The sequence below is a fragment of the Heteronotia binoei genome, chromosome 9 (genome assembly GCF_032191835.1).
Source record: "Heteronotia binoei isolate CCM8104 ecotype False Entrance Well chromosome 9, APGP_CSIRO_Hbin_v1, whole genome shotgun sequence".
Taxonomy (NCBI): domain Eukaryota; kingdom Metazoa; phylum Chordata; class Lepidosauria; order Squamata; family Gekkonidae; genus Heteronotia; species Heteronotia binoei.
Window position 1 is genome coordinate 20,853,703 of NC_083231.1, and position 25,140 is coordinate 20,878,842.

The following is a 25,140-nucleotide window of genomic DNA, read 5'->3' on the forward strand; positions in this document are numbered from 1 at the left end:
AAACATAAAGTTAAAACTTTAGAAGCTACAAATCAGCATTTTCCCTCTGTATACTCTGTCATTTACCCAGACACTTAGATCTGTGTCCACAGGTTCTAGATAATAATAGCAAAGGGTGCTCTAGTCCTTTAATTCTCCTAGAACTTTAAATGCATCTTTCCAAGGTAGTTAAAAATTCTAGATAATTAATTCACAAGTGTGGATAAGGTTTTCATGCTTTCAAAAAGATTTCACCTTGCTGTTCTAAATAATCTAAAATAGGATTCCAAACGGTTCCAAATCCTGATTTGTGTGTACCACAAGGAAAATTACTTTCCATCTCAGGTAGGACTGTTTTGCTCAGTGTTTTCTTTTGAAAATCCTAGGTGTTTACAGTACTATCCTATTTAGAGTTACTCCAGTCTAAGTCAGTAGTTGACAGTAAATTCAGACTGCAGAAACTCTTCATAGGATTGCACAGTTAGTCTTCAATCCACTGATCTTGCCAAGTGTCTTTGCATTTGTATGGAGAAACAAACAGAAATCTCTTTATTTTATAATACCCCTATTCAGTTATTGAAGTAGATAATTAATTAATTTTATTTAAAATGCTGCCTTTCCACCCTACTTAGGGTTCCCAAGGCAACAAACACTGTAAAACCATAAAGCAATTTTATAAACACACAAATGAAATATGTAAGCTGGGAGGAGGGGCAGTGTGGGAATGCCAAACAAAGGCCTCTGCCCATCAATAGAATGGTGTGTTCACACTAAATAATGTGTTTTACAACCAGATTTTTATAATAATAATAATAATAACTTTTTTTTCTATCCCGCCCTCCCCGCCAAGGCAGGCTCAGGGCGGCTCACAACATAAAATACACTGTACATCAAATTATACTTATAAAATCATGGTTAAAACAAATTACAGATTATTAAAATTAACATTAACAATATGGCATTATAAACATTAGATCTTCAGTGGAATTCAGTAACTAAAAGCATTTCCAGCAGCATTTCCTAGCTTGTCATTAGTTGAAGGCTATCTTGAAAAGGTGGGTCTTACAGGCCCTACGGAATTGATCTAAGCATCGTAGGGCCCGCACCTCCTCAGGGAGTTGATTCCACAGCAGTGGAGCTGCGACAGAGAAGGCCCGATCCCGGGTGGCCTTCAATCTGGCCTCCCTTGGCCCAGGGACATTCAGCTGTTTTTTTCCAGCTGACCTCAGCGCTCTCTGGGGCTCATATGGGGAGAGACGGTCCCTCAGGTAGGTAGGTCCTCGGCCATATAGAGCTTTAAACGTGATAACCAGAACTTTGTAGCGAACTCTGTGTGCCACTGGCAGCCAGTGCAGTCCGCGTAGCCCTGGCTGTATGTGCTCCCACCTTGGGAGCCCCAACAACAGCCTAGCCGCCGCATTCTGCACCAGCTGCAGTCGCCGAGTTCGGCACAAGGGCAGCCCCATGTAGAGGGCGTTGCAGTAGTCCAGTCTCGAGGTGACCGTAGCATGGATCACACCATTTTACTGTGTAAGAATAGCCAAAATCCTGATGTAAGACGCATTATTTAGTATAGCATGAACACACCAGAAGGCAATACTAGAGGGGGATAGATGAATCTTCCTAGGGTGGGAATTCCATAATTTTGGTGCCACAACTGAAAATGTCCTTTTTCAGGTTGCTCCCTGTCTAGCTTCAGATGGGAGGGCATCCAAAGTAGTGCCCCCAAAGATGACCTTAGTGGTCAGGTAGGTTCTTATGGGAATAGGCCTTAATTAAGTCAGATCCTTAAGGTCTGCTGTTGTTCAGTCACACAATCGAGTCCAACTCTTTGCGACCCCATGGACAAAGTCACGCCAGGCCCTCCTGTCTTCCTCCATCCTTCGAAGTCTGCTCAAATTTGTGTTTGTTACATCAGTAACGCTGTCCAGCCATCTCATCTTTTTCCGTCCCCTTCTTCTGTTGCCTTCTGTCTTTCCCAGCATCAGGATCTTCTCCAGTGAGTGCTCCCTTCTCATTTGGTGGCCAAATGAGCTTCAGCATCTGACCTTCCAGGGAACAGTCAGGGTTGGTTTCCCTTAGGGCTGACTGATTTGATCTTCTTGCAGTCCAAGGGATCCTGAGCTACATTAGGCTTTAAAGATAAATATCAGGACCTAGCATTGGGCCTGGAAATAAATTGAAAGCCAGTGTGGATGGAACCAGACTGGGATGATAGGGTCCCTATGACCAATTCCGGTCAGGATTCTGGCTGCAGCTTTCTTTACCGGTTAGAGCTTCCAGGCTCTCTTCAAAGGCACCCCCATGTAGAACACGTTGAAGGGGGTCTGATCTAGAAGTTTTTAGGGCTTGTGCTGGTGGGAATGTTTTTTTTTTTTTTTTAGGAAAGGCCACAGCTGTCTCACCAGCCAAAACTGGCGAAAGGTACACATTGCCTCCGCTGCCGCCTGCTTCTACAACAGGGAACACCAGCAGCATCACTCAGTTATAAGCCTGCCCCTTTCATGGGAATGTAGCCCCTTCCAGATTAGAAGCGATCTTTTTTACTGTGGAATCTGGGTTCCTCTTCTATAACCTCTACTCTCCCACAAGAGGAATGCCTCTAGCTGTTCACTGACTGATTTCTTTGGATCGCTACTCCTATGTAATGCCAGTAGCAGAGATATAAACTTTATAAAGGACACAGATAAACACAATTAAAGATTTTTTTAAAAAAACTTAAAACATGTTTCAAAGATTAGCACTCTTGCAATATTTTGATTATTTAACAGTCTCTGATAACTGACACCTCTGAATAATTGCATCAAAATCTAGAGAACAATGTCTGTGGTTTAGCAGTCTTAAGTATGTTATTCAGGTTTGTGTCTGTAAGTTGCAAACCTACTTTTGATTTCCTGGCATTCATTACATAAATCTTATGGTCAGTGCTTTGAACCTAAGACCCAGAGGAAAATATGAACTATTAAGAGTTAGGTGTTGACTTGAGCTGCTGTAATTGAGCACACCCACTTTGTCTTCATTTTGTGGCTTTGTTCTGTCTCCATTTTTGTGGCTTTGTTCTGCTTGACTGAGCAAGCCTGGCAAAGCAAGCTGTGATGCAGAAGGAAGCAAGAGATGGATAAGGAAGCAGACGACATCCAGTTGCTTGGGAGGTTAATAGGAGCCCTGCAGGGGCCTAATTTGGCCCCTGGGCCACATGTTTGACACCCATTTTTAAAAGCTCTGAGCTTCCAGCAAAGGTGAAAATGGCGGTCTTACTCCAGTTTTGAGATATTGTTTAGCCATTAGAACTGGGAAGAATACTCAGACCTTTGATACTCAAATCTTTAGACATATTTACCTGCTTATCGTCAGAGACTGAAGTCTGCTGTCATTTTGGCTGGTTTAATGTAGTTTTCAAAAAACCGTAATTAAATCCCAAGTGCCTCTTTCCACACTCCTGCACGACATATAATGGAAGATACAAAACTGACAGATTGTCTCTGACTCCTTTTAAATTTTCTCCCCAGGGGTCTCCATAAATAGGAGAAAAGTCTCTGGATACAATTGAAGTATGAAGGCTAGCAGCATCTGTGCTGATCAGAGATGGGAGTGGAGAGGCCTGCTCTGCCAATCTCTCCTTTTTATAGATATTGATTTTGTGCCCCTAGGTAATCTTCTCAGCACAAAGCCCCACTTTTTAAAGGGGAGACGTGGTGTATAGGGAATGAAAGAGCACACAGACCGACTCGTGACAGCACTTCGCTAACAGCTCTTGCTTCTCTCTTTTGGCCTAGCCTACAACAGCTAGCCCACTTTCAGCTTGCTTAATGAGGTTCTTCCAAGGCCTGCGCTTCCCTAGACGTCCGCAGGAAAAAGGCGCAGAGGGTTTCATTCTTGAAAACTCTGCCGCAGCTGCACTTAAGAGCAACAGACTCCAATGAGTCAGAAGAAAATGTGGTTCTCTTTGTAGCTTCTTCAGCAAAGCAAATTTTATTCATAACTTTTTTTCTTTTATTTAAAAAAATTATTTATGAAAATATTTAGATCCCACCTTTCCTTGGAGAAACAACCCCTAAAGCTGTTTTCTTTCCCTTGGTGGTGGAAAATGCTGCCAAGATCCAGCTGACCTATGGCAAACCCACAGGGTTTTCAAGGCGAGAGACAGAGGATGCGTTCACACACACTGAATAATGTGCTTTACACAGAGGATTTTCACTGTGTAAGAATAGCAAAATCCACTAACAAACAGAGCCTTTGCGTAGCAGTTCTGGGCTTCCTTAGTGGTCTCATATTTGTGTACTAACCAGTTTGGTTTAGTGGTTAAGAGCCAGTTCGTTGTAGTGGTTAAGCGCGTGTACTCTTATCTGGGAGAACTGGGTTTGATTCTCCACTTCTCCACTTACAGCTACTGGAATGGCCTGGGGTTAGCCATAGCTCTGGCAGGAGTTGTCCTTGAAAGGGCAGCTGCTTTGAGAGTCCTGCAGTCCGGCAGCTCAAAAAGGTACTGAAGTGGTAGAAAAATACTGAGGCACCTCCATGGCACCTCCCTGTCCTCTGGACTGTCAGGAAGGACCTGGGGAGTGGTGGACAGGTGCATGAATGCTCTGGAAAATCCTCCAGGCGCCTCCGGCCCGTTTCTGTTCTAGCAGTGGGCCGTGCACCGTCTGGACACTCCAGAGCGCTCCCTTTTCTGCCAGCTCACTTCTGGGTCAGCACGCTGCCACCCTGAGCCAGTGGTCTGGACACAGCCATAGGGAGGTCAAAACAGCCATTGTAGAGGGCTCCACTCTCTCCCACTGCCTCACCCCTTTATGCGGTGGAGGGCAGAAAACTGGATGGAGGAAAAGTAGAGGCGCCACTGTGGTCCTCCTTGCTGGCTGTTCTCTGCCTGGGCTGGCACAGGGTAAAGCCAGTTAGCATTCTGAGCATGCTCGTCCTTTCTGGCCTGGGTGCAGAACAGCTGGAGAGGAGGAATGTAGCGGTGCTCTGCATTACCCCACCAGCCCGGGAGTGGGGGAGCTGGCGATGAGAATCATAGGTAGTGTGCTCCTCCACGCTGGAAGAGTGCATACCCTGTGATTATCAGCGTTGCCCTCTCAGCTCAGGACAGCAAGGAGGGATACCACAACACCAGTCTTCATGCTAGCAAGTTTATTCACAGCAAAAGCCAGCAAAAACAATACAGGTAAAACCAATTCCGGTTACAGTAACCCATATAAATTGTGCTGAGAGAACAAAGGTAAAATTGCTGCAATCAGTTATAAAACATACAGTTAATAATGGGATTAAACATTTTAAAAACTACCAACTTAGAGAAAGAAAATGCCTAGCTATTTCCCTTCAGAGCTATGAGTGACTTTCTAGTTCTGGTGGCAAGCCAGCCAAATTTAACTAATTTGAGTATAACCTGTCTTCATGCAATGCCAGCCTGTGCAGCCAACAAGGAGTCTTGGCTCCTGTTTCATTCTTAAGTTGTTTGTCAATGGGGAGCTTGCATTTGGGGGACTTATGTCTCGACTTTGTGTATTGAACAGTCCTGTTACATTATACAACTAGGATCTAGTAAACCAGGGCCCGCCAGTGTGGTGCCTTTCCCTGGTGCCTTCCAAGTGTTTCTAGAAAGCGAGCAGAGCCAGGTGAAACTTGCTTTTGATTGGCCGTTGGAGAACTAATTGGTTGTGCAGATTTTTCAAACTCATTGCTTTGGTAGCAGCTGCCACTACAACACAAAGATCTTCATTGTGCGACTGCAGGTGAGCCATGGTAGCCATTCCATGGCTGGCTGTGCCTTCTGTGGCAGCAATTTGTGGCTACACCCAGTACTCTGTGTCTGAATTCCAAAGGCTCAAAAAGGTTGTGGACCCCTGCAGTAAACGGTTGTCGTCTTCCCTCTCCTTTCCAGGGCTTTACAGTGTTCAGTGGGATTTTTGACTTTTCTCTGTTTGAACAGCAAGCCCCCCAAGATGCCATGACAAAACAGGCTTGCTCAGTGGTCACCCTTGCTTAAAAAGTTAACCAACACCAGTCCCGGGTATGGTTTGCTTCTTCCTGTGAAATGTTTTCTGTGTCTTTAAACATAAGGGATATTGTAGCAATCAAAAACCAATTCCCCACTAGCCTTGTCCCGCTCTCACTCTCCTCGCCTCTGCGGGGCTTCCTTCCAATTTTGCACAAGCTTTCCAGGGACCGCAACTCACTCCGCCTCTTTCTTGCAGCAAGCAAGATCCTCTAAAAAGTGGTTTCTGCTTGCTGCATGAAAGAGGCGGAGCAAGTTGCAGCCCTGGGGCAGCTTGTGCAAAATTGGAAGGAAGCCCCGCGGAGAAGAGTAGTGTGAGAGCAGGACAAGGCTAGTGGGGAATCGATCAAAGTCTGTCCCCCCACAAATATATATCCTTTTAGAAACAGAATTTTAAATGTGAAACAAAAGCAATTTCAGGGTGTGTGTGTGTTAACTTCATAAAGTAAGTTTGAGGGGGAGGGAGAGGAACATGATACACTGCTGTGAACTCCATGGAGGAAAGACCAAAATATAACAAATGTGATTCTTCCAAATCTTTGGGAGATAATAGCTCAAGTCATAATAGCTCGAGCAAGACATTTCAGTGCACACAGTCCATGATATAAGAAGAACTGGAAAGGCTGGGGTCCAGACAGCCAGTATAAGCCACCTCAGGGACACCCCACAACTGGACCAAAAAAGCACATTCAAACATGCACATCTGAATCCTGCCCTGCTCCCTCCCTCACCCCATCCGTAACCACCATCCTGCCACCTCAAAAAGCTACCACGTATGAAGTGGTATCAAATCGGCAAGGAGCTTCCAGGATGCCTTTCCCAGCCATCAGCAGATAGGAACCACCAAACAACAAGACAGGTGGCTAGGTTCTGTTCCCAGGTTTATAAAGAATGCAAAAAGCGAGACAAATAGGCCAAACTGTAAATCTTTTAACAAATTTTAAAGTGACTTTTTAAAATGGTTTAAAGGGTTAAATAATCTTTTAAATTCTTTTTACTGCCCTGCCCTGGGGCAGCTTGTGCAAAATTGGAAGGAAGCCCCGCTCTTGGGGGATTGGCTACATCAGGAGGGTATAGCCTAATATGCAAAGGAGTTCCTGCTACAAAAAAAGCCCTGAGTACCTACATCCTTGGGGAAGGCAGTGGCAAACCACCCCGTAAAAAGTCTGCCGTGGAAATGTGAAAGCAACGTCACCCCAGAGTTGGAAATGACTGGTGCTTGCACCTTTTTACCTACATCCTCTTGCCTCTTGGAGACAAAAGAAGAATCTGATCATTTGGAAGCAGCTTCTCCCTTATTTACTCCAGGCATCCCTGAGGCCTTATTTATATCTCTGCCCCTGATTTTCACTCTGTCATCTGTCAACTACCCAAAAGTCTCTTGGGGTTTTTTTTTAATGAGCTCTGCCCATTTTTTCTTGCTGGACATTGTTCCCTGAACTTTCTTCCAAAATACCTTGATGGTGATCTCCTTCCCTCTTTCTTCAAACCCTGCCTTTTTCTTTGAAGCTTTTGGGTTCAGTCCTCATACTTATATGCGAAACCACCTTTTCTACATTCCTTTTGTTTGCCTTGTCCACCCTTCTGTCCCCTTCTGCATTGCTGAAGTTTAAGTTGCATGCTCCTTGGGACAGGGACTTGTTTTGCCTTTGCATTTATGCAGGGATGGAATTCTAGCAGGAGTTCCGTTGCAGGAGTTCCGACAGGACCCAGGTAGATTTAAAAATCAAATCCAAGTGATCACATCTGCCTCCCGTCCTCCTCCCACACTCACCCCGCCCTTAGGCATCCCAGTCATCGCTCAAAAAGCCAGAAGTGGTAGCAAATTTTTGCACTGCATGACATCTGGCTCAGGAAGCATCTGAATGCTGGAACACACATGCGAGGCGCAATGGCAATGTGAACCCACAAGGCCACCCCAAGCCACTTCTGGCTTTAAAAAAAAAAAAACCACATTGATTCCAACTGCATAGACACATGGGTGCACATGCTCATGACCAATAAATGAATGGGGGGAAAGAAACCCAAACCAAGCTACGGGGATAGTACGGGACAGCTATCTGACCCTTCCAAAGAAGAATACGGGCGCTTCGTGGGGGAGTGTGTGGACAGGCTTCTGCCACTCCATTTTGAGCTGGCCTGATTTGGGACTCCTCCCATACGCCCCAAGCTGTCGGTCTGGACCCAGCCTTGGTGGAGGGGGGATTCCCAACTACTTTCCTGTAGTGGGACCTCTCCTTTGGAATGCTTTCCCCCCTGAGGCTTGCCTGGCACCTACTTTGCTAAAACACATCTTTTTGCACAGGCTTCTAATTCAGTGCTTATCTCAACTCCTTTTTAATGATGTGCTGTGTTTTATGGACAGTTTTTAATACAGATTATTATTTATTTATTACATTTAATGAATCGCCCTATCCCGGCCAGCACCAGACACAGGGCTATGCACAACAGTAAAAATACATATTATATATAAAATCAATTACAGTAAAAAATTACAAACCCTGATGGCATCTTTAAAGTGTTCTTAGTCAGTACATCATGTCAGGGATGAGGGTATCCCCCCAAGAGGTGTTGGAGAGGAAGAGGTGTCTAATGGCTTGTAATTTTTAATGGTTTTTCATTGTAAGATGCCTTGAGCAGGACTCTGAAGAGCTGGTACAGAAATATTCTAAGTAGTAGTGGTAGTTGTAGTTGTAGTGGTGGTGGTGGTGATAGTCGCCGTAGTAGTGGCAGCAGCAGCAGTAGTAAATATAGTAGTAGTCATCATCTGAGTAAGACTTCTGTGTTGTTTAGCCCCAAAAGCTGAGTTATCAGTGAAATAAAATCACTTGCAGGCAGCTGTAGTTAATCATGTGAATAATTTAATCCTGGTTATTATAAGCCCCTTGTTTTGAAATGAGGGAAGACACCTTTTGGTATTGCTAATGAAAAGCTTGCTTTTAACTGCACAAGATGGGCATTTTTTTCAAAATCGTCTTTATCTGGACCTTCATTCACTGAGCTTACTCTTGTATGATATGTAGTACTTTTTACTACATTTGAGTTACTTTGATAAGAAATATAATGGTTACTGTGTTTGGTGTATTTGTGTGTGTGTGTATACACACACACACACACAATGAGCATTGTGTAAAGGTAAAGGTAGTCCGCTGTGCAAGCACCAGTTGTTTCCAACTCTGGGGTGACGTCGCATCATGATGTTTTCACTGCAGACTTTTTATGGGGTGGTTTGCCATTGCCTTCCCCAGTCGTCTACACTTTCCCCCCAGCAAGTTGGGAACTCATTTTATCAACCTCAGAAGGATGGATGGCTGAGTCAACCTTGAGCCGACTACCTGAACCCAGCTTCTGCCAGGATCAAACTCAGGTCGTGAGCAGAGCTTAGACTGCAGTACTGCAGCTTACCACTGCACCACGGAGCATTGTGTAATCTTAATGCCGGCATCTTAAAAGATACTGGAGTCAGTGTTGTCCGTAATAAAGGGCTTCGTTTGCCTATTGAATCTTTAAGTAAATTAGCACTCTTTCTGCTACAGTATAGCCTAAGGCACCAGTTCAAGCCCTATGTGGCCTTCATGTTTGCAGACCATAAATAGGATGTTGGGTTGGAACCAGCTTCAATATGGTGGATGTCTGTACAAAACCCTTGGAAGACAGAGGAGTGAAGGAGGTGAATTTAAGTCAGATGGAATGTTAAAGCTGCCTAGATCCAGCCTTTAAACTGTAAGAGATAAATTCGTTCAACTGTCTTTGCCTGCATAAAAGGGAATCACTAGACAAATCATTACCCAGTGGCTACAAATAAGAATTCAAATAGTTGGCTGCACAGGACCATGGGAGCATTTAACACTCAAGGCCACAGTCCTGCTAAATACCCTGTGATTGAGCCTCCATATGCAAGGAAGCCACTGAATGCCTGTAGCAGCTTCAGTTCTAACAATTGCTATAGGCTGCACACAGACAGTCTCTCCTTTCAGCACTGTCGGATCTGGTGCCTTTGGTATTCTCTCATTTATACTCTAGCAGTGTCTTCTGTCCTGTGTAATCAGCCCAAACCTGCTGAAGTCAGTGGAACTCAGTTGAATCAATCTACATAGGAGTAAGCAGGGGTGGAATTCTAGCAGGAGCTGCTTTGCATATTAGGCCCCACCCCCCTGATGTAGCCAATCCTTCAAGAGCTTACAAAAAAGAGCGTGTAAACTCTTGGAGGATTGGCTACCTGGGGGGGGGGGTCCTAATATGCAAAGGAGCTCCTCTAGAATTCCACCCCTGGAGTAAGATATAGTGGTATATAAATTCATTAATGTTCTTAAATATCTGCTTGCTTTGCCTCTTGATGTTCTTGGTAGGGGACATGCTGCACTCATATCAGTTGTCCAGAAAATTTTATTTTAAATGGAATATGGGGTTTTTCTAGGTTGCTTAGAGGTGAACTTTCCTGATCGCCTAAGTGCATTTTTAAAGTTGTTTGTTGCAAGCATGCAGTTGTTTTTCAGGTGTCCAATGTTATGAAAATGAAAAGATAGACAGATGGAGGATGGGAGGGAGTTAAACTAATACACTTACCAGTAGCAGCAACTAGAGTCAAACTAAATAAAGGTACTATAATTAGGTCATTCTTGAACTGAAGCAGGGACTGGAAACTCTGAAGGTATTACCTGCTCTTGAACATTTGATGCCATTGTAATCACTGAAAGAAATTGTATTTAACATTTCATCTACTTAATTGCCAAAAAACGCATGCAGTGAATTGTGTCTTTACCAAAAATTACTGCAATAAATTGTTTACCCTATATTAAAGTTGTATACCCCTTTTATATGCAAAATAAAAATATTTTATTTGCAGTTAAATACAGAGGTATGTAAAATCAAAAATGTCTGAAATCAAGCCCACGAACAGAGTTTATAAGTCCCCATATCTAGCAAGGAAGACTGTTAGCAGAAGCACATTTTCCACCTGCGTAGCCGATGTGGTCCTGTGCCGATCCATCCATTGTTATATATGATTAGGGCTGATATTATTTTGCTCTTTTCATATCCGTGGGCAGCAGAATATTCAAGGACAGATGGTCAGTTTCCTTGGGAGATAAGAGTGATGGACACAAACCCAAGTTTTCATAATAACTGCACAGCTATAAAATAGAACAGAACAAAAATTAAGCAAGGATATAAACAGACAATGGGCTTTTTTCTCTGTTCCACACATGTTTTGCTACCACTGTTGATTTATTAGCTATTACACCGGTTTTATGTCTGGGGTATAAAAGCCTGCAGTGCAATTTAGATCTGCAAAGAGATGTGCGAGACATAAGCCAGTATAATACTGAAGTGACCACTAGAGGGAACCAAGCGTGTGCAGGACGGGGAGGGAGGGGAAACCCTGAAGAAGAAGGAACTTACATACAAGGAATATAAGAACGCAGTAAAAACCAAAGTTAACAGTGAAGTAGCATCCAACTCTGAAATGCAGCAGCTCACACAGCTCCCTGTTGAGACTCAAACCTGTTTTATTTAATGGTCAGTTTGCTTCATTTTCTCTCCACTGGGGAACCAAAGAGGCTTAGAGGTGTCAAACATGCAGCCCAAGGGGCAAATCAGGCCCCCACAGGGCTCCTATCAGGCCCCCAAGCAACTGGCTCTTGTCTGCTTCCTTCTCTCTCTCTCTTGCTTCCTTCTGCATTTCAACTTGCTTTGCAAAGCTTGCTCAATTGCAGAGGAGCTATAGAGCAAAACCTCAATTTTCTCCATTGGCTGAGGCTCCTCCCCCTCCTGGGGAAGACAGGAAAGAATTAGAGCTTCCTTTGCCCAGTTCCTTGGATCCCATGGGGAAAACACAAAGAAATCACTTTTAAGACCAAAAAGTGCTAATGTTTTAAGCATGCTTTATTTTAAGTTTTTGCGTCTTTAAAAAGTATTTTTCATTTAAGTGTTTGTGTCCTTTAAAAAGCTTATATGGCCCAGCCCGACACACCCCAACCCGGCCCAACAAAGTCTCATTTATGTCAGATCCATCCCTCATAACAAATGAGTTCAACACCCTTGGCTTACATCATTCTGCTCTCTTCTGGTTTCTCAGCACAACAACCCTGTGAAGTAGTTAGGCTGAGATTGGGTGACTGGCCCAAGGTCCAGATTCAGAAATGACTCTTTCCTTCTCTTCCTGCCTTGATAATACACTTCAAGCAGAATGCTTGTCTCCAGGAGTGGAATTCTAGCAGGAGCTCCTTTGCATATTAGGCCACACACCCCTGATGTAGCCAATCCTCCAAGAGCTTACAAAAAAGAGCCTTGTAAGCTCTTGAAGGATTGGCTACATCAGGGGTGTGTGGCCTAATATGCAAAGGAGCTCCTGCTAGAATTCCACCCCTGCTTGTCTCAGAGCCCACCCTGTTGTACAGAAATGATTTGCATTCCGTAGTGACTTTTTGGAATTTCAATCTCATGATACCGCATATGAGCTGCCTGCCTTTTTAACATTTTACTCAAGACATGTACGTTCTTAAATTTCTGTTTTCACTCTCAATTTAAAACAAAACTTGCAACCGTTTTAAAATTATTCTGGTCATGAGGTTAGTTATTGATACCATGGAGGATAAGCAATTAGGGCCTTCTGCAGACAGCTTATGAGCCCCGTGGCTCAGCATGGTAAAGCTGCAGTACTGCAGTTAGTGCCCTCTGCTCACGAGTTCGATCCCAGCGGAAGCTGGTTCAGGTAGCATGCTCCAGCTTGACTCAGCCTTCCATCCTTCCGAGGTCGGTAAAATGAGTACCCAGCTTGCTGGGGGGAAAGTGTAGTTGACTGGGGATGGCAATGGCAAACCAGCCCGTAAAAAGTCTGCCGTGAAAGCAACGTAACCCCAGAGTCGAAAACAACTGGTGCTTGCACAGGGAACTGCCTTTACCTTTACGGACAGCTTTTCCCCATTCAGGTCAGACCACTTCAAAAAACTGCAGAAAGGGTCTCTTCTCTACAAATTTTCACCTATCACAACCACCTCTTTATTACATAACCAAAAGTTCCTGGGTTTTTTTTTTCTTTAGTGTATCAGTGTCAGGAAAAAAATAATAAGATTGAAAAAATATTAGTGAATTTATTATAAAAAGAAGAACCTCATGTTCTATGTAGTAAGATTCCAAAATATAATCCTGCAGCAGTGTAAGAATGAACGAATATATTGACGTTCATTAATTCAAATGATTTCTTTGTTGCATTCTTCTGCTTTTTTTTTTTTTACTATGTCTGAATTTGCCTTTGCGCATTAATTTTGATTACAATTATTCCATTCCTTATAGACTTTGCTGTTTGAGACCGTTAGCCGCAATCAACAAGAGTGTTCTTCGCTTAATATGTTGTGTCGCTATTGTCCTTACTTTGAAGGGACGCTAAAAGGACAATTTAAAATTTATATTCCCTGCCTGGCCAAATATAGGGAAACCAAATAGACCAGGAATGCATCTCAAATCTTCTATGTTTGTGATGTTATTTTGCAGCATAGAACGGAGGGGACAATTATACCCCAAGTCGTTAAGAGACATCTGCCACAACCTAAACCAGGAATTCTGGTGCGCTCTAATATGCTGCAAGAATATTGCTATTGTGCCACAAGAAATATCTGGAGGGAGAGGAAGGACCCCCTGTCTGTGTCTTTGCTGTCTCAGCCTGTGACACGGCAGTTCAGAAGAGAGAGCGGGATTGCCAAGGCAGCTGGAGGACAGCAAGCTGGCTGTAGAGACGGAATAAAACTACCAGCGTTCTACTACAGCCAGCTTGCTCCTTTCCTCGCTTTTGTGGAGCCTTTACTCTCTCTTCTCTGTATCTAGAGAACATCTAGACTATTTATTTATTTATTACTTTAAATTTCTATCCCGCCCTCTCCACAAGCGGACTCAGGGCGGCTAACAACAAACATCACTATCCGATGTACTAGAACATCACTATCCAATGTATTTCTCTTTTAGCTGTATTGACACACTCAAGCCAGGGATATTGGTTGCTTGTCCCATTACATATATTGAACCCATCTCCCACTAAATTTTAATGTATTTTTCTCCTAATGACAAACTATATGTATGTTGCATGTTTAAAGGTGGGTTTGTTGGATGGGAAAACATAATAATTCCTTCCTTTTGGCCCAGGTTCACAGCAATAGAGTCATTGGCAGACACTCTCACATTTTGATATACTGTTTTATTGCTTTCGCATGCTCATGCTACTCAGATCAAAGGTTTGCTCAATTTGTTAATTTTACTATTCTGTCATTGAATCTTATATTTGTACCATTTTACCTTCTAAATCACTGCCTACCAGATAATTTTACTTCACTGTCATTGGTTCTTAAATCTGTACCATTTTGCATTCTGGGCCACTGCCTACCAGCTATGTATGGGTCTGCTCACTGTGCCAGATTCCTCGTCCGATGAAGTGTGCTTAGAGAGCACACGAAAGCTTACGTTCTGAATAAAACTAAGTTGGTCTCAAAGGTGCCATCGACTCCTGTTTTGTTCTGCTACTTCAGACCAACACGGCTGCCTACTTGGATCTATCTCTCCTCTGCAGTCAGCTTCCTCTTCTCCCAGTAGTAGCCTGGTGCTGAGAGCTCAGAGGCCGCATAGAGAGGGAGGAGGCTGGAGAGGACCTGTCCTTGTCTTCCACCTCTGGCATGCCACCTGCAGTTCAGGGAAGTCCGCAGCTTACCCATCCTCCAGTCCTCCCAGCAGTGGCTGTTTTAAGGTGGGAACAGCCTACCAACTGCAAACCTCGCCTTGACCACTTGTGTGGAACATGGGATGGGTTCTGGAGAGAGGAAGAGCTGCAAGTGGCATGCCAAAGAGCCACATGTGGCTTTCAGTCTGCTGAGTATTACTGGCCTATCCTATCTCACAGCCCAGTTTTCAAGCAGAAGGGTGTAACTCTGTCAGAATGAGACTTGCCTTGGGTTTAAGGCCTCACCTAAGGAAGAAAACTGTACCAGTGATAGCCGTTTTCTCTGCCTAACGGGACATTGAGATGCCTGTTGCTTGCCTAATGTTGGGAAAGTGGTCTGAGATATTCAGATGAAAGGCTTTATAGAGACACCAAACAGTGTTATTATTGCAGCATTATATGCAGAGGCAAGGTTTGCCCCTACTCTAAAAGACTGGCAGCTTTATTGTCTCCTGCGATGTTCAAAAGCTTTTTGTAACCTGAGCAGAACACAGCGATTCAGCACAGATTCTCTGAAAGAAATGCTGCTTAATGAGCATTATTTGTTGCTGAATAGTGTTGTGCTAATTAAAACTTTGCCTTGCCCGTTTACAGCCAATTAAAAGAAACCTTGCTGCAAACTCCCAGTTGCAAACAAGTGCTTGGGATGAAGAAGGATGGAAAATGATTTAACATTTTAGACTGGCTGGAGCTTCTTTGAAAGTAGCTGTGCTTTACTCCACACCTGTGTTTCTTTAAAAAAAAAAAGTTTTAGGGATAGCGTAAACCAACAAAAAGACAAACAAGTGGGTTGTAGACCGAGCCAAGCCTGAAATCAAGGAAACTACAGCCCTCAGTTTGCAAGATCTGAGCAAGGCGGTTGTCCTCCAAAAAATCCTACCATTAGCAGCCATTCCCAGGCCTTGCAAACTGAGATCCGTGGCTTCCTTAATAGCATCAATCTATCTCATGTTGGCTCTTCCTCTTTTCCTGCTGCCTTCAGCTTTTCCTAGCATGATTGTCGCTTCCAGTGACTTGTCTTCTGATAATGTGATCAAAATGCAATAGCCTCGGTTTATTCATTTTAGCTTCGGGGGCAAATTCAGGTTTGATTTGATCAGGCCTCAGATTCAGCAGGAGCTCACAGGGGTACAGCTTCTGAACCTTTCTGAGGATTCCCCCTCTTCCTCCCCACCTACCTTGTCCATTGAATGGTAGGTGCAGCTGTATAACAATTCCTGAATTAGGAGAGCAAGCAGCCAGCCAGCCACCAGGGGCTTTGCCACATCCCCAGCGGCCCTCATTAACCCCTGGAGAAGCCTATGTTACCCTTTCTCCACTTCTTATGTGGTTTTGGGTGGCAGGTGGCTTGCTGGTCTTTTGATTGGGGTGGGGGGGAGACCCAGGAGAACTCCAGGTGAGCGAGGCCTGCTTGGGCTGGCTGGATATTTTTCTTGCATCGAGTTACTTTTGGCTGGTGGGGGGGGCAGCATATGCTAATGAGTTATGCTAATGAGCTCCACCACCTATTTTTCTACAAAACAACCCCTGGATTTGATGCAGAACCCACTTATTTGTCTTTTTGGAACTCTCAGCCAACATCACATTTCAAAGGAATCAACCAGGGTTTTTTTTGTAGCAGGAACTCCTTTGCGTATTAGGCCACACATGCTTGATGTAGCCAATCCTCCAAGAGCTTACAAAAAAGAGCTTTGTAAGCTCTTGGAGGATTGGCTACATCAGGGAAGTGTGGCCTAATATGCAAATGAGTTCCTGCTACCCAAAAAAAAAGCCCTGGAATCACAACCTGCTTCCTGTCAGCTTTCTTTCTTGTCCACCCATACATAGCAATAGGGAATACCATAGGATGAATTAACTTGATTTGGTCACCAGCCCAGTATCCTTAACACTTAAAAATGTTTTCTAGCTTGTTCATGGCTGCCCTTCCCAGTGTCATATTTCTTGGTTGCAATTTCCCCTGGGGCCAGTGAAGAGTGCAAAGTACAGGTCAGAAATGAGACCATGAACATTATGTCTCTGAAAAGGTATTGGCTGAGATCCACCAGAAAAATTCCACACATGTAAAATGGAGATGATGTTGACCGATTCTTGTCTTCCCAGGCAGACTATTGCTGCAGAGGCTCACTGACCCTCAAAAGCAACATTTCGGCTGAGAACAGACAAGCGTTTTGGGGCGGCTGGGAAGCATCCCGAATTGGGATGGCTCTTTCTGAGCCTCCTCGCGCTCACCCGCATGCTGCCCCCATCCTGTCTGTGAGGCGGCTTGGTGCCGCCGCATGGGAAGGCAACCCAGAAGCCGGATCCCCTTTTCTTTCCCTTGTGAGGCAAGCGCTCATGCACACAAGCACACCAGCGCTCTGATTGGTTTCCTTTAAAAAAAAACAAACCCGGAACAGCTTGGCAGCTGCAGACCACCAAGTCCCTCGCTTGCACCCTTCCCCCTACAGATGGCGGGGAGGCGACTGCCGGCTGGCTCAAATATTGGCTACCACTTTGGAAGTGGTAGCTTTTTGAGCCGGTCAATAGAGCCTGGAGGACGGCCGGCAGCTGTTGCTGCCTGAACTGATTTTTTGGGCTGACTTCAGAGGCATCTCTGAGTTGGCCCAAAGTGCCGGTCTGTAATCAGCCTTCAAGAAGCATTTTGGACTGAAGTGAGAGAGGGGAGACAAGATAGTTGTGTGCCATAGACACCGAACACGTCCTGTCTTCCTACTGGTGGATCCAAGCCATTATCTGTACAAAGACCTCTAAACTCCAGAGATTCTTAGTTCAGTAATACATTTCTACAGACAGATTTCTAAGTCTCTGAGTTTCATTCACATGGTTTAAAAATATCTTTTGGTCCATTTTCATTTTGGCAGCAAGAAAATAACACTGACGTTAAACTTTTTCTCTGCAGAAGTATAAAAAATTAACCTCTGACATTGCTTTTTTTTTTTTTTAAAGGGTAGACTAATCTCATAAATTTCCTACCATTAAAAGGCAGTTCAGATCTTTATGTAATAAAACTGGGTTATCTGTCATCCAGCTAAGTAGACATTTCCATCTTAATTATGCACCATTTCATTTCTAGGCACAGAAGCTGCAGCAACTGTAAGCAGGGCTGGACTGCCCACTAGGCGAATTAGGTCATCGCCTAGGGCACCCGCGGTCCAGGGACTCAGAATTGGACGGTAGTTCCCTGCAGACCTCTCAGTGTCTTCTGGGGTGCAAAAGCAGGAAAAGAGTCTCCCCCCATCACCTCTCAGAGTCTCCAAGAGGCATGAGCTGGTGGGGCTTTCTTCCTGCCTTTGCACCCCAAGGTGCAAAATCAGGAAAAGGATCTCTCCCACACACACACCTCTTGGAGTCTCCAAGAGGCATGGGCTGACGGGGCAACCCTTTCTCTGCAGCCTGAACTCTCCATCTCATCCTGTGGGCTCACAGGATGGACTGGAGAGATTGAGCTGTGGCTGTGGTGCAGTGCTAAAGGACTTTAAAACACCTTCTCTGGGGCCATGCCACAGTTGCGGCCTGATCTCTCCATTCTACCCTATGTGCCCGTATGGGTGTGTGTGTGCATGTGCACACTTGGAAGTTATGTCACCCTCTGGTGACTGACCTCTACTGGGGGCCTGGAGGATATTCAGAGGTGGCTGAATAGAGCCAAAAACCCAGGTGTCTCACAGTCCCAGTTTAACAGATGCTCTTGAACAGACACTGCCCTGTCTGCTGGCTTAGTGAAGGCATTTCTCTCTTTAAATTGCTTCTTTGAGATAAGCCAACCTGTAGCTTGGAGAATGCATTTAATGTTGCTTTCCTTCCACCTCTCCTCCCTCTTCTCTCCCCCATCTATTTGCCTGCCTATCTTCCTTCCCTCAAACATCTGATGTTCATATCTTGCAGCTCTCAAACATCTGATGGTTATTCTGTGTGGCTCTTACATTAAGCAAGTTTGGCCACTCCTGCTTTATAGGGAGTCAAAACATTGGTCTCTTCTGCTGACAGTAGCTCTCAAGAACTTCAGTCAAATAACAGTCTTTCCTAGTATCATCAACTTTAGCACATGAGAATATTCTCTTTAAAGGTTGGCACATGGTAACAGGCGACCATGGAAACAGCTTTGAATGGGAATTCACTTGCTTTTAAGGATAAGACTCACAGCCGGGGGGATGTTTGTTGAACTTGATCCATGGATGATGGATATTGTTCAAAGCCCTTCTTTTTAAAAAGCTTACATACCACCTTTCAGAAATTCTCTCAAGGTAGTTTACAATAACCTCTATTTTCTCCATTGGCCGAGGTTTCTCCCTCAGGGAAGGAAGGGGGGTAGGCAGACCTTGTTTTTCCAGGCTCTTTCAATCATACAGCAGAGCTACTGAGACAAGCCTCTCTTTCTTCTATTGGCTGCGGCTCCTTCCCCTCCTGGTCTCCTGGGGAAGGAAGGAAAGAGCCAGAGCTTCCTTTGGCCAGTTCCCTGGATCTCATAGGAGAAATACAAAGAAAGCACCTTTAAAACCAACAGGTGCTAACATTTGAAGCATATTTCAAGTTGTTGTTTTTTTTATTACTTGTGTTTATCTGTGTCCTTTATAAAGTTTATAGCTCTGCTAAAAGGTAAAGGTAGTCCCCTATGCAAGCACCAGTCGTTTTCAACTCTGGGGTGACGTTGATTTCACAACGTTTTCACGGCAGTCTTTTTATGGGGTGGTTTGCCATTGCTTTCCCCAGTCATCTACACTTTCCCCCCAGCAATCTGGGTACTCATTTTACCGACCTTGGAAGGATGGAAGGCTGAGTCAACCTGAAGCTGGCTACCTGAACCAGCTTTCGCTGGGATCGAATTCAGGTTGTGAGCAGAGGGCTCCGACTGCAGTACTGCAGCTTTACCACTCTGCACCTGATCTTAAATAGGTACACACATGGCCTTCCCTGATACGGCCCGGCCAAACCCAACACAGCCTGGCCCAACCAGGCTGGCCCTCATAACAAATTAGTTTTACACCCCTGCATAGGGGTTTCCAGGCAAGAGACACTCAGAGGTGGTTTGCCATTACCTGCCTCTGTGTAGCAATCCAGAACTTCCTTAGTCCTAACCAGGGCTGACCCCGCTTAGTTTCTGAGATTTGATACGATTGGGCTATCCTGGACCATCCAAGTCACAGCAATGCACCAGCACATCAATACAATTAAACGTTAAAAAGCAAAGACAGTAGCAGGCAAATATCAATAAAACAGAGCCAGTCAGTAACCGCAGCCAGAATAAAACTAGAATAAAATCACAGAGAAATGGCCGCTGCCGTTTTTTACAGTCCTCTGAAACTCTCAAGGAAATCCCAGTGTCTTTGTGACACCAACTCAGTTGATGTATTAGTTGTGGCTTCTGGAAAACAATTGTCACAGTTATCCATGTCTTTGTAGCGATTCCAAGTTACATTGCTGTGAGTTATTACAGATGTCTGTGGGAAAAAAACAAACCTTCAGAAACTGCAACTGGTACAGAACGTGACAGCCAGATTATGAACTGCTAGTCACTGTAGTGTTCATATCTTGCTGCTACTGTAAGATCACTGGTTTCAAGCTTGTTTCTTGGATCAGAGTATCTAAAGCAACTTGTACTTCCACAATGTCTGCCTGTTTGTGAAGAAGGAGAAGATGATGGTGATGATGATGATTATATTGGATTTATAGCCCACCCTTCACTTGGAGCCTCAGAGCAGCTTATAACCTCTTTTCCCTTCCCCTCCCCACAATTTACACCCCGTGAGGCAGGTGCAGTTGAGAGAGCTGTAAGAGAACTGCTCTTGAGAGAACAGCTCTGAGAAAACTGTGACTAACCCAAGATCACTCCAGCAGCTGCATGTGGAGGAGTGGGGAATCCAACCCGGTTCTCTCAGATAAGAGTCTGCACACTTAACCACTGCACCAAGCTTTCATTTGCTGAGAACATTTTCTTAGATCCTCTTCCAGAAATCCCCACCTTCGGCACTTAGTTTTCAGGGACAAGGATTCTTTGTCGTGGTGGCCCAGCTTCAGAATACCTTCCCCAAGCATATTTGCCTGGCACTTACTTCGTTTCCCTGTAGAAACCTACTGAGAACTGTTTTTGTTTACTATAAGCTTGAGGAAGTTTAAATTAAGGGTGTCCCTAGATTTTGTTTGCTCAGTACTGCTGGAATTGACTTTGTGTTGCATGTTAGTTTCAGTTTCCTCTTTGGCTTTGTAGCTGTCTCAGACTTTGCAGTTTTAATGACTATCCCAAGGAACAGGCTGCTGCCCAAACAAGCAGCTTCTTCCCAAATTCTGCTTCTTCATAATATCTAGGACAACTCTCCCTGAGCACTGACCCCATTCCACCGTGGCTGCACTCAGATGTCACAGCGCATAGCATGATCACAAACACCGTTTGTTCTCCTTTGCTCCGATCCTCTCCCTTCTACTCTGCTGCGTGAAGCTCAATTTAAAACTTGGGGAACCTTGCATCAGGTGCTGGTTCAGCATGACAAATCTGTTTGGCCAGAGACACACAACACTGCGGTTCTAAACTTGGGTTTAATTAGAATCCCGGTTTGCGAGTGGAAAACAATCTCCAGTTTGCTGTGAGGCCTGCTTTTGTGGTGGTGGAAAATGCCGTCGAGTCACAGCTGAGTTACGGCGACCCCTGCTGGGGGTTTCAAGGCAAGAGATGTTCAGAGGTGGTTTGCTATCGCCTGCCTCTGTGTCGTGACCCCAGGACCGTAGCCAGGATTTTAAAAGTGGGGGGGCACCCTTTCCCATCCACTGCAGGGCTTGCTGCTTCTCAGAAGCTTTCTGGGGTAGGGGCAAAAGCTGGAGGCTCTGAAAGTGGCCAAGTTGAGGCAACCATCCCTAAAACTTTGGAGTCAAGAAGGGGCTGCACCTTGTGTGCAAACGGGGGGGGGGGGTCCTTCTACCTCCCTCTCCCCCACCCTGGCACTTTGCAGCCAGCAACTCCATCCGCCTCCCCTCCCCAGCCCATTCCAAGTGGCTTCCTGCTCCTCCACCTCCCTCTTCTCTGCCTACTGCTTTTGCTGTTATAGTGCACTATGCCTTGCTCAGTTCCCCTGCTCTGGCTGCCACTGATAATGCTTCGCCAGCTCAGCCATGGCAAAAAAACAGACTGCCTCTCCAGACGGCCCCCTGGAAGTCAGGGGGCCCTACCTGGAAGTGGGGGCAGTGCCCGCGCAGGGCCCCCCCTTTGGCTACGGGCTTGCACGGCCCTGCTTTTGCTTGATAGTCTCCCATCCACATACTAGCCAGTGAAAATAAAGGAGGAAGGAGTGCTGTGAGTGTGTAAGCAGCTGTGTTCATGCTCATCATAGGCAATTTTTTGCATGACACCTCAGTGCATCTTGGGCTTCCTCATTTCCACATCATTGGTGGCTGACAACTCTGGTGGAGGGGAGGAAACTCTTAGTGTAATGAAGTCAGGGAACAGGATAAATTGTTGCAGAGATTACAGAGGAAGAGGAGAGGGGATCTCAGCATGGAGTTTCCATTTATGGCGGCAGTCCCATATTTCTTGTAATCTTTAGGATTGCCCTCTGCAGAAGGCCAAATCAGCTGTGGATGGCTGTTTCTTTGCATGCAAGGAGTGCTGAGAGAGCTCTTTTTGGTTTTGCAAATGATTTGTGGCATCTGGGCTAACACAAGAATGCCAACCTCTGGAGTGTGAAGGGTTTAGAGAACCATAGTTCCAGCGTGTTGGCTGACATAATTCACAAAGAAAAAGAGAACTAAATTAAGAGTTGTGTATGGCAGACAAGAGTTGTGTATATGCATGTGCCATCAAGTCACAAACAACTTGTGGTGCCGCCAGCAAGGGGCTTTCAAGGTTTGCCATCGCTTTCCTCTGCAGAGCCTTCCTTGGTTGTCTCCAAGTACCAGTCCTACTGAGCTTCCAAGCAGCACCGGCCCAAGGGCGCATGGCGCCCTAGGCAGACGGGTGGCCTGCCGCCCCCCTCCACAGCACCCCCGCGCCTCCCCCCCCCCATGGCATCGTGCCCCACCCATTCCCATGCCTTTTTCTCCCTTCCCCACCCCAGGTCTATTTCAGTGTCCAGGCTGCAGACTCACTCAACACCTGGGCAGGCCAGCAGCAGCACGAACGAACAAACAAACTGTGTCCCAAAAGGGCGCTGCCACTGCTCCCTCCTTCCCACTTCCTTCCCATCCAGGAAGTGGGGAGATAGGAGCAGCTGTGGTGCCCTTTCAGGACACGATCAGCTGATCCGCAGGTGGGCGCCTTTACACAGCCCGGAGCGGTGCTGATCACCCTTCCTGACATTGAAATAGACCTGGGGAGGGGAAGGGAGGGAGGAGGAGGAGGCGCAGGGTGGGCAGACTAGATGTTTGTCTAGGGGGAAGGGGAAGGCCAAATTCAGCGCCCCCCACCCTGCTGGCACCCCAGGCAACCACCTAGTTTGCTTAGTGGGCGAGCCAGCCCTGATTCCAAGATCTGATGAGATCAGGCTGTACCATATCATTTCACACCAAAAAATTCCGGGGCCCTTACCTGAACTCATTGAGTTCACAGCTGTGAACAAAGTTCTGGTTCTGCAGTTGGATATGAGTTCAGTTGCACATAGGAAAAAATATCAATGGGTTTGGCTGACCATATATATCTTGGAGGCCTGCAGTAATTTATGACCTTATGTAAGAGGATGATCAAAATAGCACTGCAATTCAACTCTTGTCCTAACCCCCCTCCATGGTGAGTGGCTAGATGGGAAGCTGAACATCATCAATCTGCATAGTTGTAGGATGGGGAAGTCTTGTATTGGCAGTAGTAGGTGGGAAAAGGCTCTAGGGGTCTTAGTGGACCATACACTGAACATGAGTCAACAGTATGGTGCGATGGCTAAGAAGGCAAATGCAATTTTGGACTGTATTAACAGAAATATAGTGTTCAGATCACGTGAAATGATGGTGTCGCTTTACTCTGCTTTGGTTAGACCTCACCTGGAGTATTGTGTTCACTTTAGGGCACCACATTTTAAAAAGGTTATAGACAAGCTGGAATGGATTCAGAGGAGGACAACGAAGATAGTGAGGGGTCTGGAGAACAAGTCCTATGAAGAAAGGTTGAAGGAACTGGGCATGTTTAGCCTGGAGAGGAGGTGGCTGAAAGGTGATATGATCACCATCTTCAAGTACTTGAAGTGCTGTCATATAGAGAATGGTGTGGAATTGTTTTCTGTGGCCCCAGAAGGTAGGACCAGAACCAGTGTCTTGACAGTAAATCAAAAGCATTTCCAGCTCAACATTAGGAAGAACTTCCTGACCGTTATAGTTGTTCCTCAGTGGAACAGGCTTCCTCAGGAGGTGGTGTGCTCTCCTTCCTTGGAGGTTTTTAAACAGAGGCTAGATGGCCATCCGACAGCAATGAAGATCCTGTGAATTTAGGGGGAGATATTTGTGAGTTTCCTTGTATTGTACAGGGAGTTGGACTAGATGACCCTGGAGGTCCCTTCCAATTCTATGATTCTATGAATGCTCTTACTTTTTAAATTCCATTTTTAAAAGGAACCTGTTCATACAACAGTTTGAATCATGCACGCTCCAGAAGTTAACAAAAACAAATTTGTTCCTGCTTATTCACACTTTACATCGTCAGGTGTGCACTTAACAGAAATGTAATGTGTAAATCAGTCCTGTGTGTGAAATTGTGATAGGAATCGTGTTAAAATGTTCCTTTCCTTCTGGGCTGCAGCCAGCCTCCATGCCTTATCTTCTACTAGAGATGTTGCAGGCTCTAAAAATGTAAGAGCCTTATTCTGAACAGGGCTGAATTGTTGGAGTGAGCGTTAAACTGAATATTGTGAAATGTCACAACAGGCATTTTAGCTTGACAGGTTGTTCCCTGGAGCAATGAATTCTGATTGCCGCACTAAGCTTGTGCTCATGGTTTTTAAGATCAGTTTTCTCTCCTGCATAAGCCTACACAATTATTTTAAATATATAGTTGTCACAAACACTGTTAACTGTGGGTTTCCCCCTCCCATGTGCAGATACTGTAGCGGAAAGAAGCGCATTACGTGAACATGTGTATCCTAAGCTGCGGGAATTCTGCAGGGAGAACTACGGCCTGGAATTTCAGGTAGCGTTTTTCTCATTAAGTATTTAAATCATGACTCTTGTAAACCTACTAGCACTGTTAAAGTTATACCCAGGTCTGTTGTTATGCAATTTTATGCAGGATTATTTTTATTTTATTTTTTTGCAATAATTAAGGTCACAATAGGAAGGATTCTCATTGAGTTTGGTGGAGATCTTTGTCCCAGCTGGTCCTCAACCACACATACATCCAGGGCTTTTTTTTGTAGCAGGAACTCCTTTGCATATTAGGCGACACACACACGATGTAGTCAATCCTCCAAGAGAAGAAGAAAAAGAAGAAGACTGAAGATTTATACCCCACCCTTCTCTTTGAATCAGAGACTCAGAGCAGCTTACAATCTTC

At 45.1% G+C, this 25,140-nt stretch overlaps 1 protein-coding gene across 2 annotated transcripts in view; it reads left to right on the forward strand.

The window, feature by feature from the left end:
- NWD2 (NACHT and WD repeat domain containing 2) overlaps positions 1–25,140 on the forward strand; it is an 89,539-nt gene that overhangs the window by 19,342 nt on the left and 45,057 nt on the right. The window contains exon 2 of one of the 2 annotated variants that reach the window (XM_060246246.1): positions 24,689–24,777. In XM_060246246.1, coding sequence (XP_060102229.1) covers positions 24,689–24,777 — 89 coding nt within the window. Of the gene's footprint in view, positions 1–24,686; positions 24,778–25,140 lie in introns of those variants that run through there. The other variant, XM_060246247.1, reaches the window with a different exon arrangement.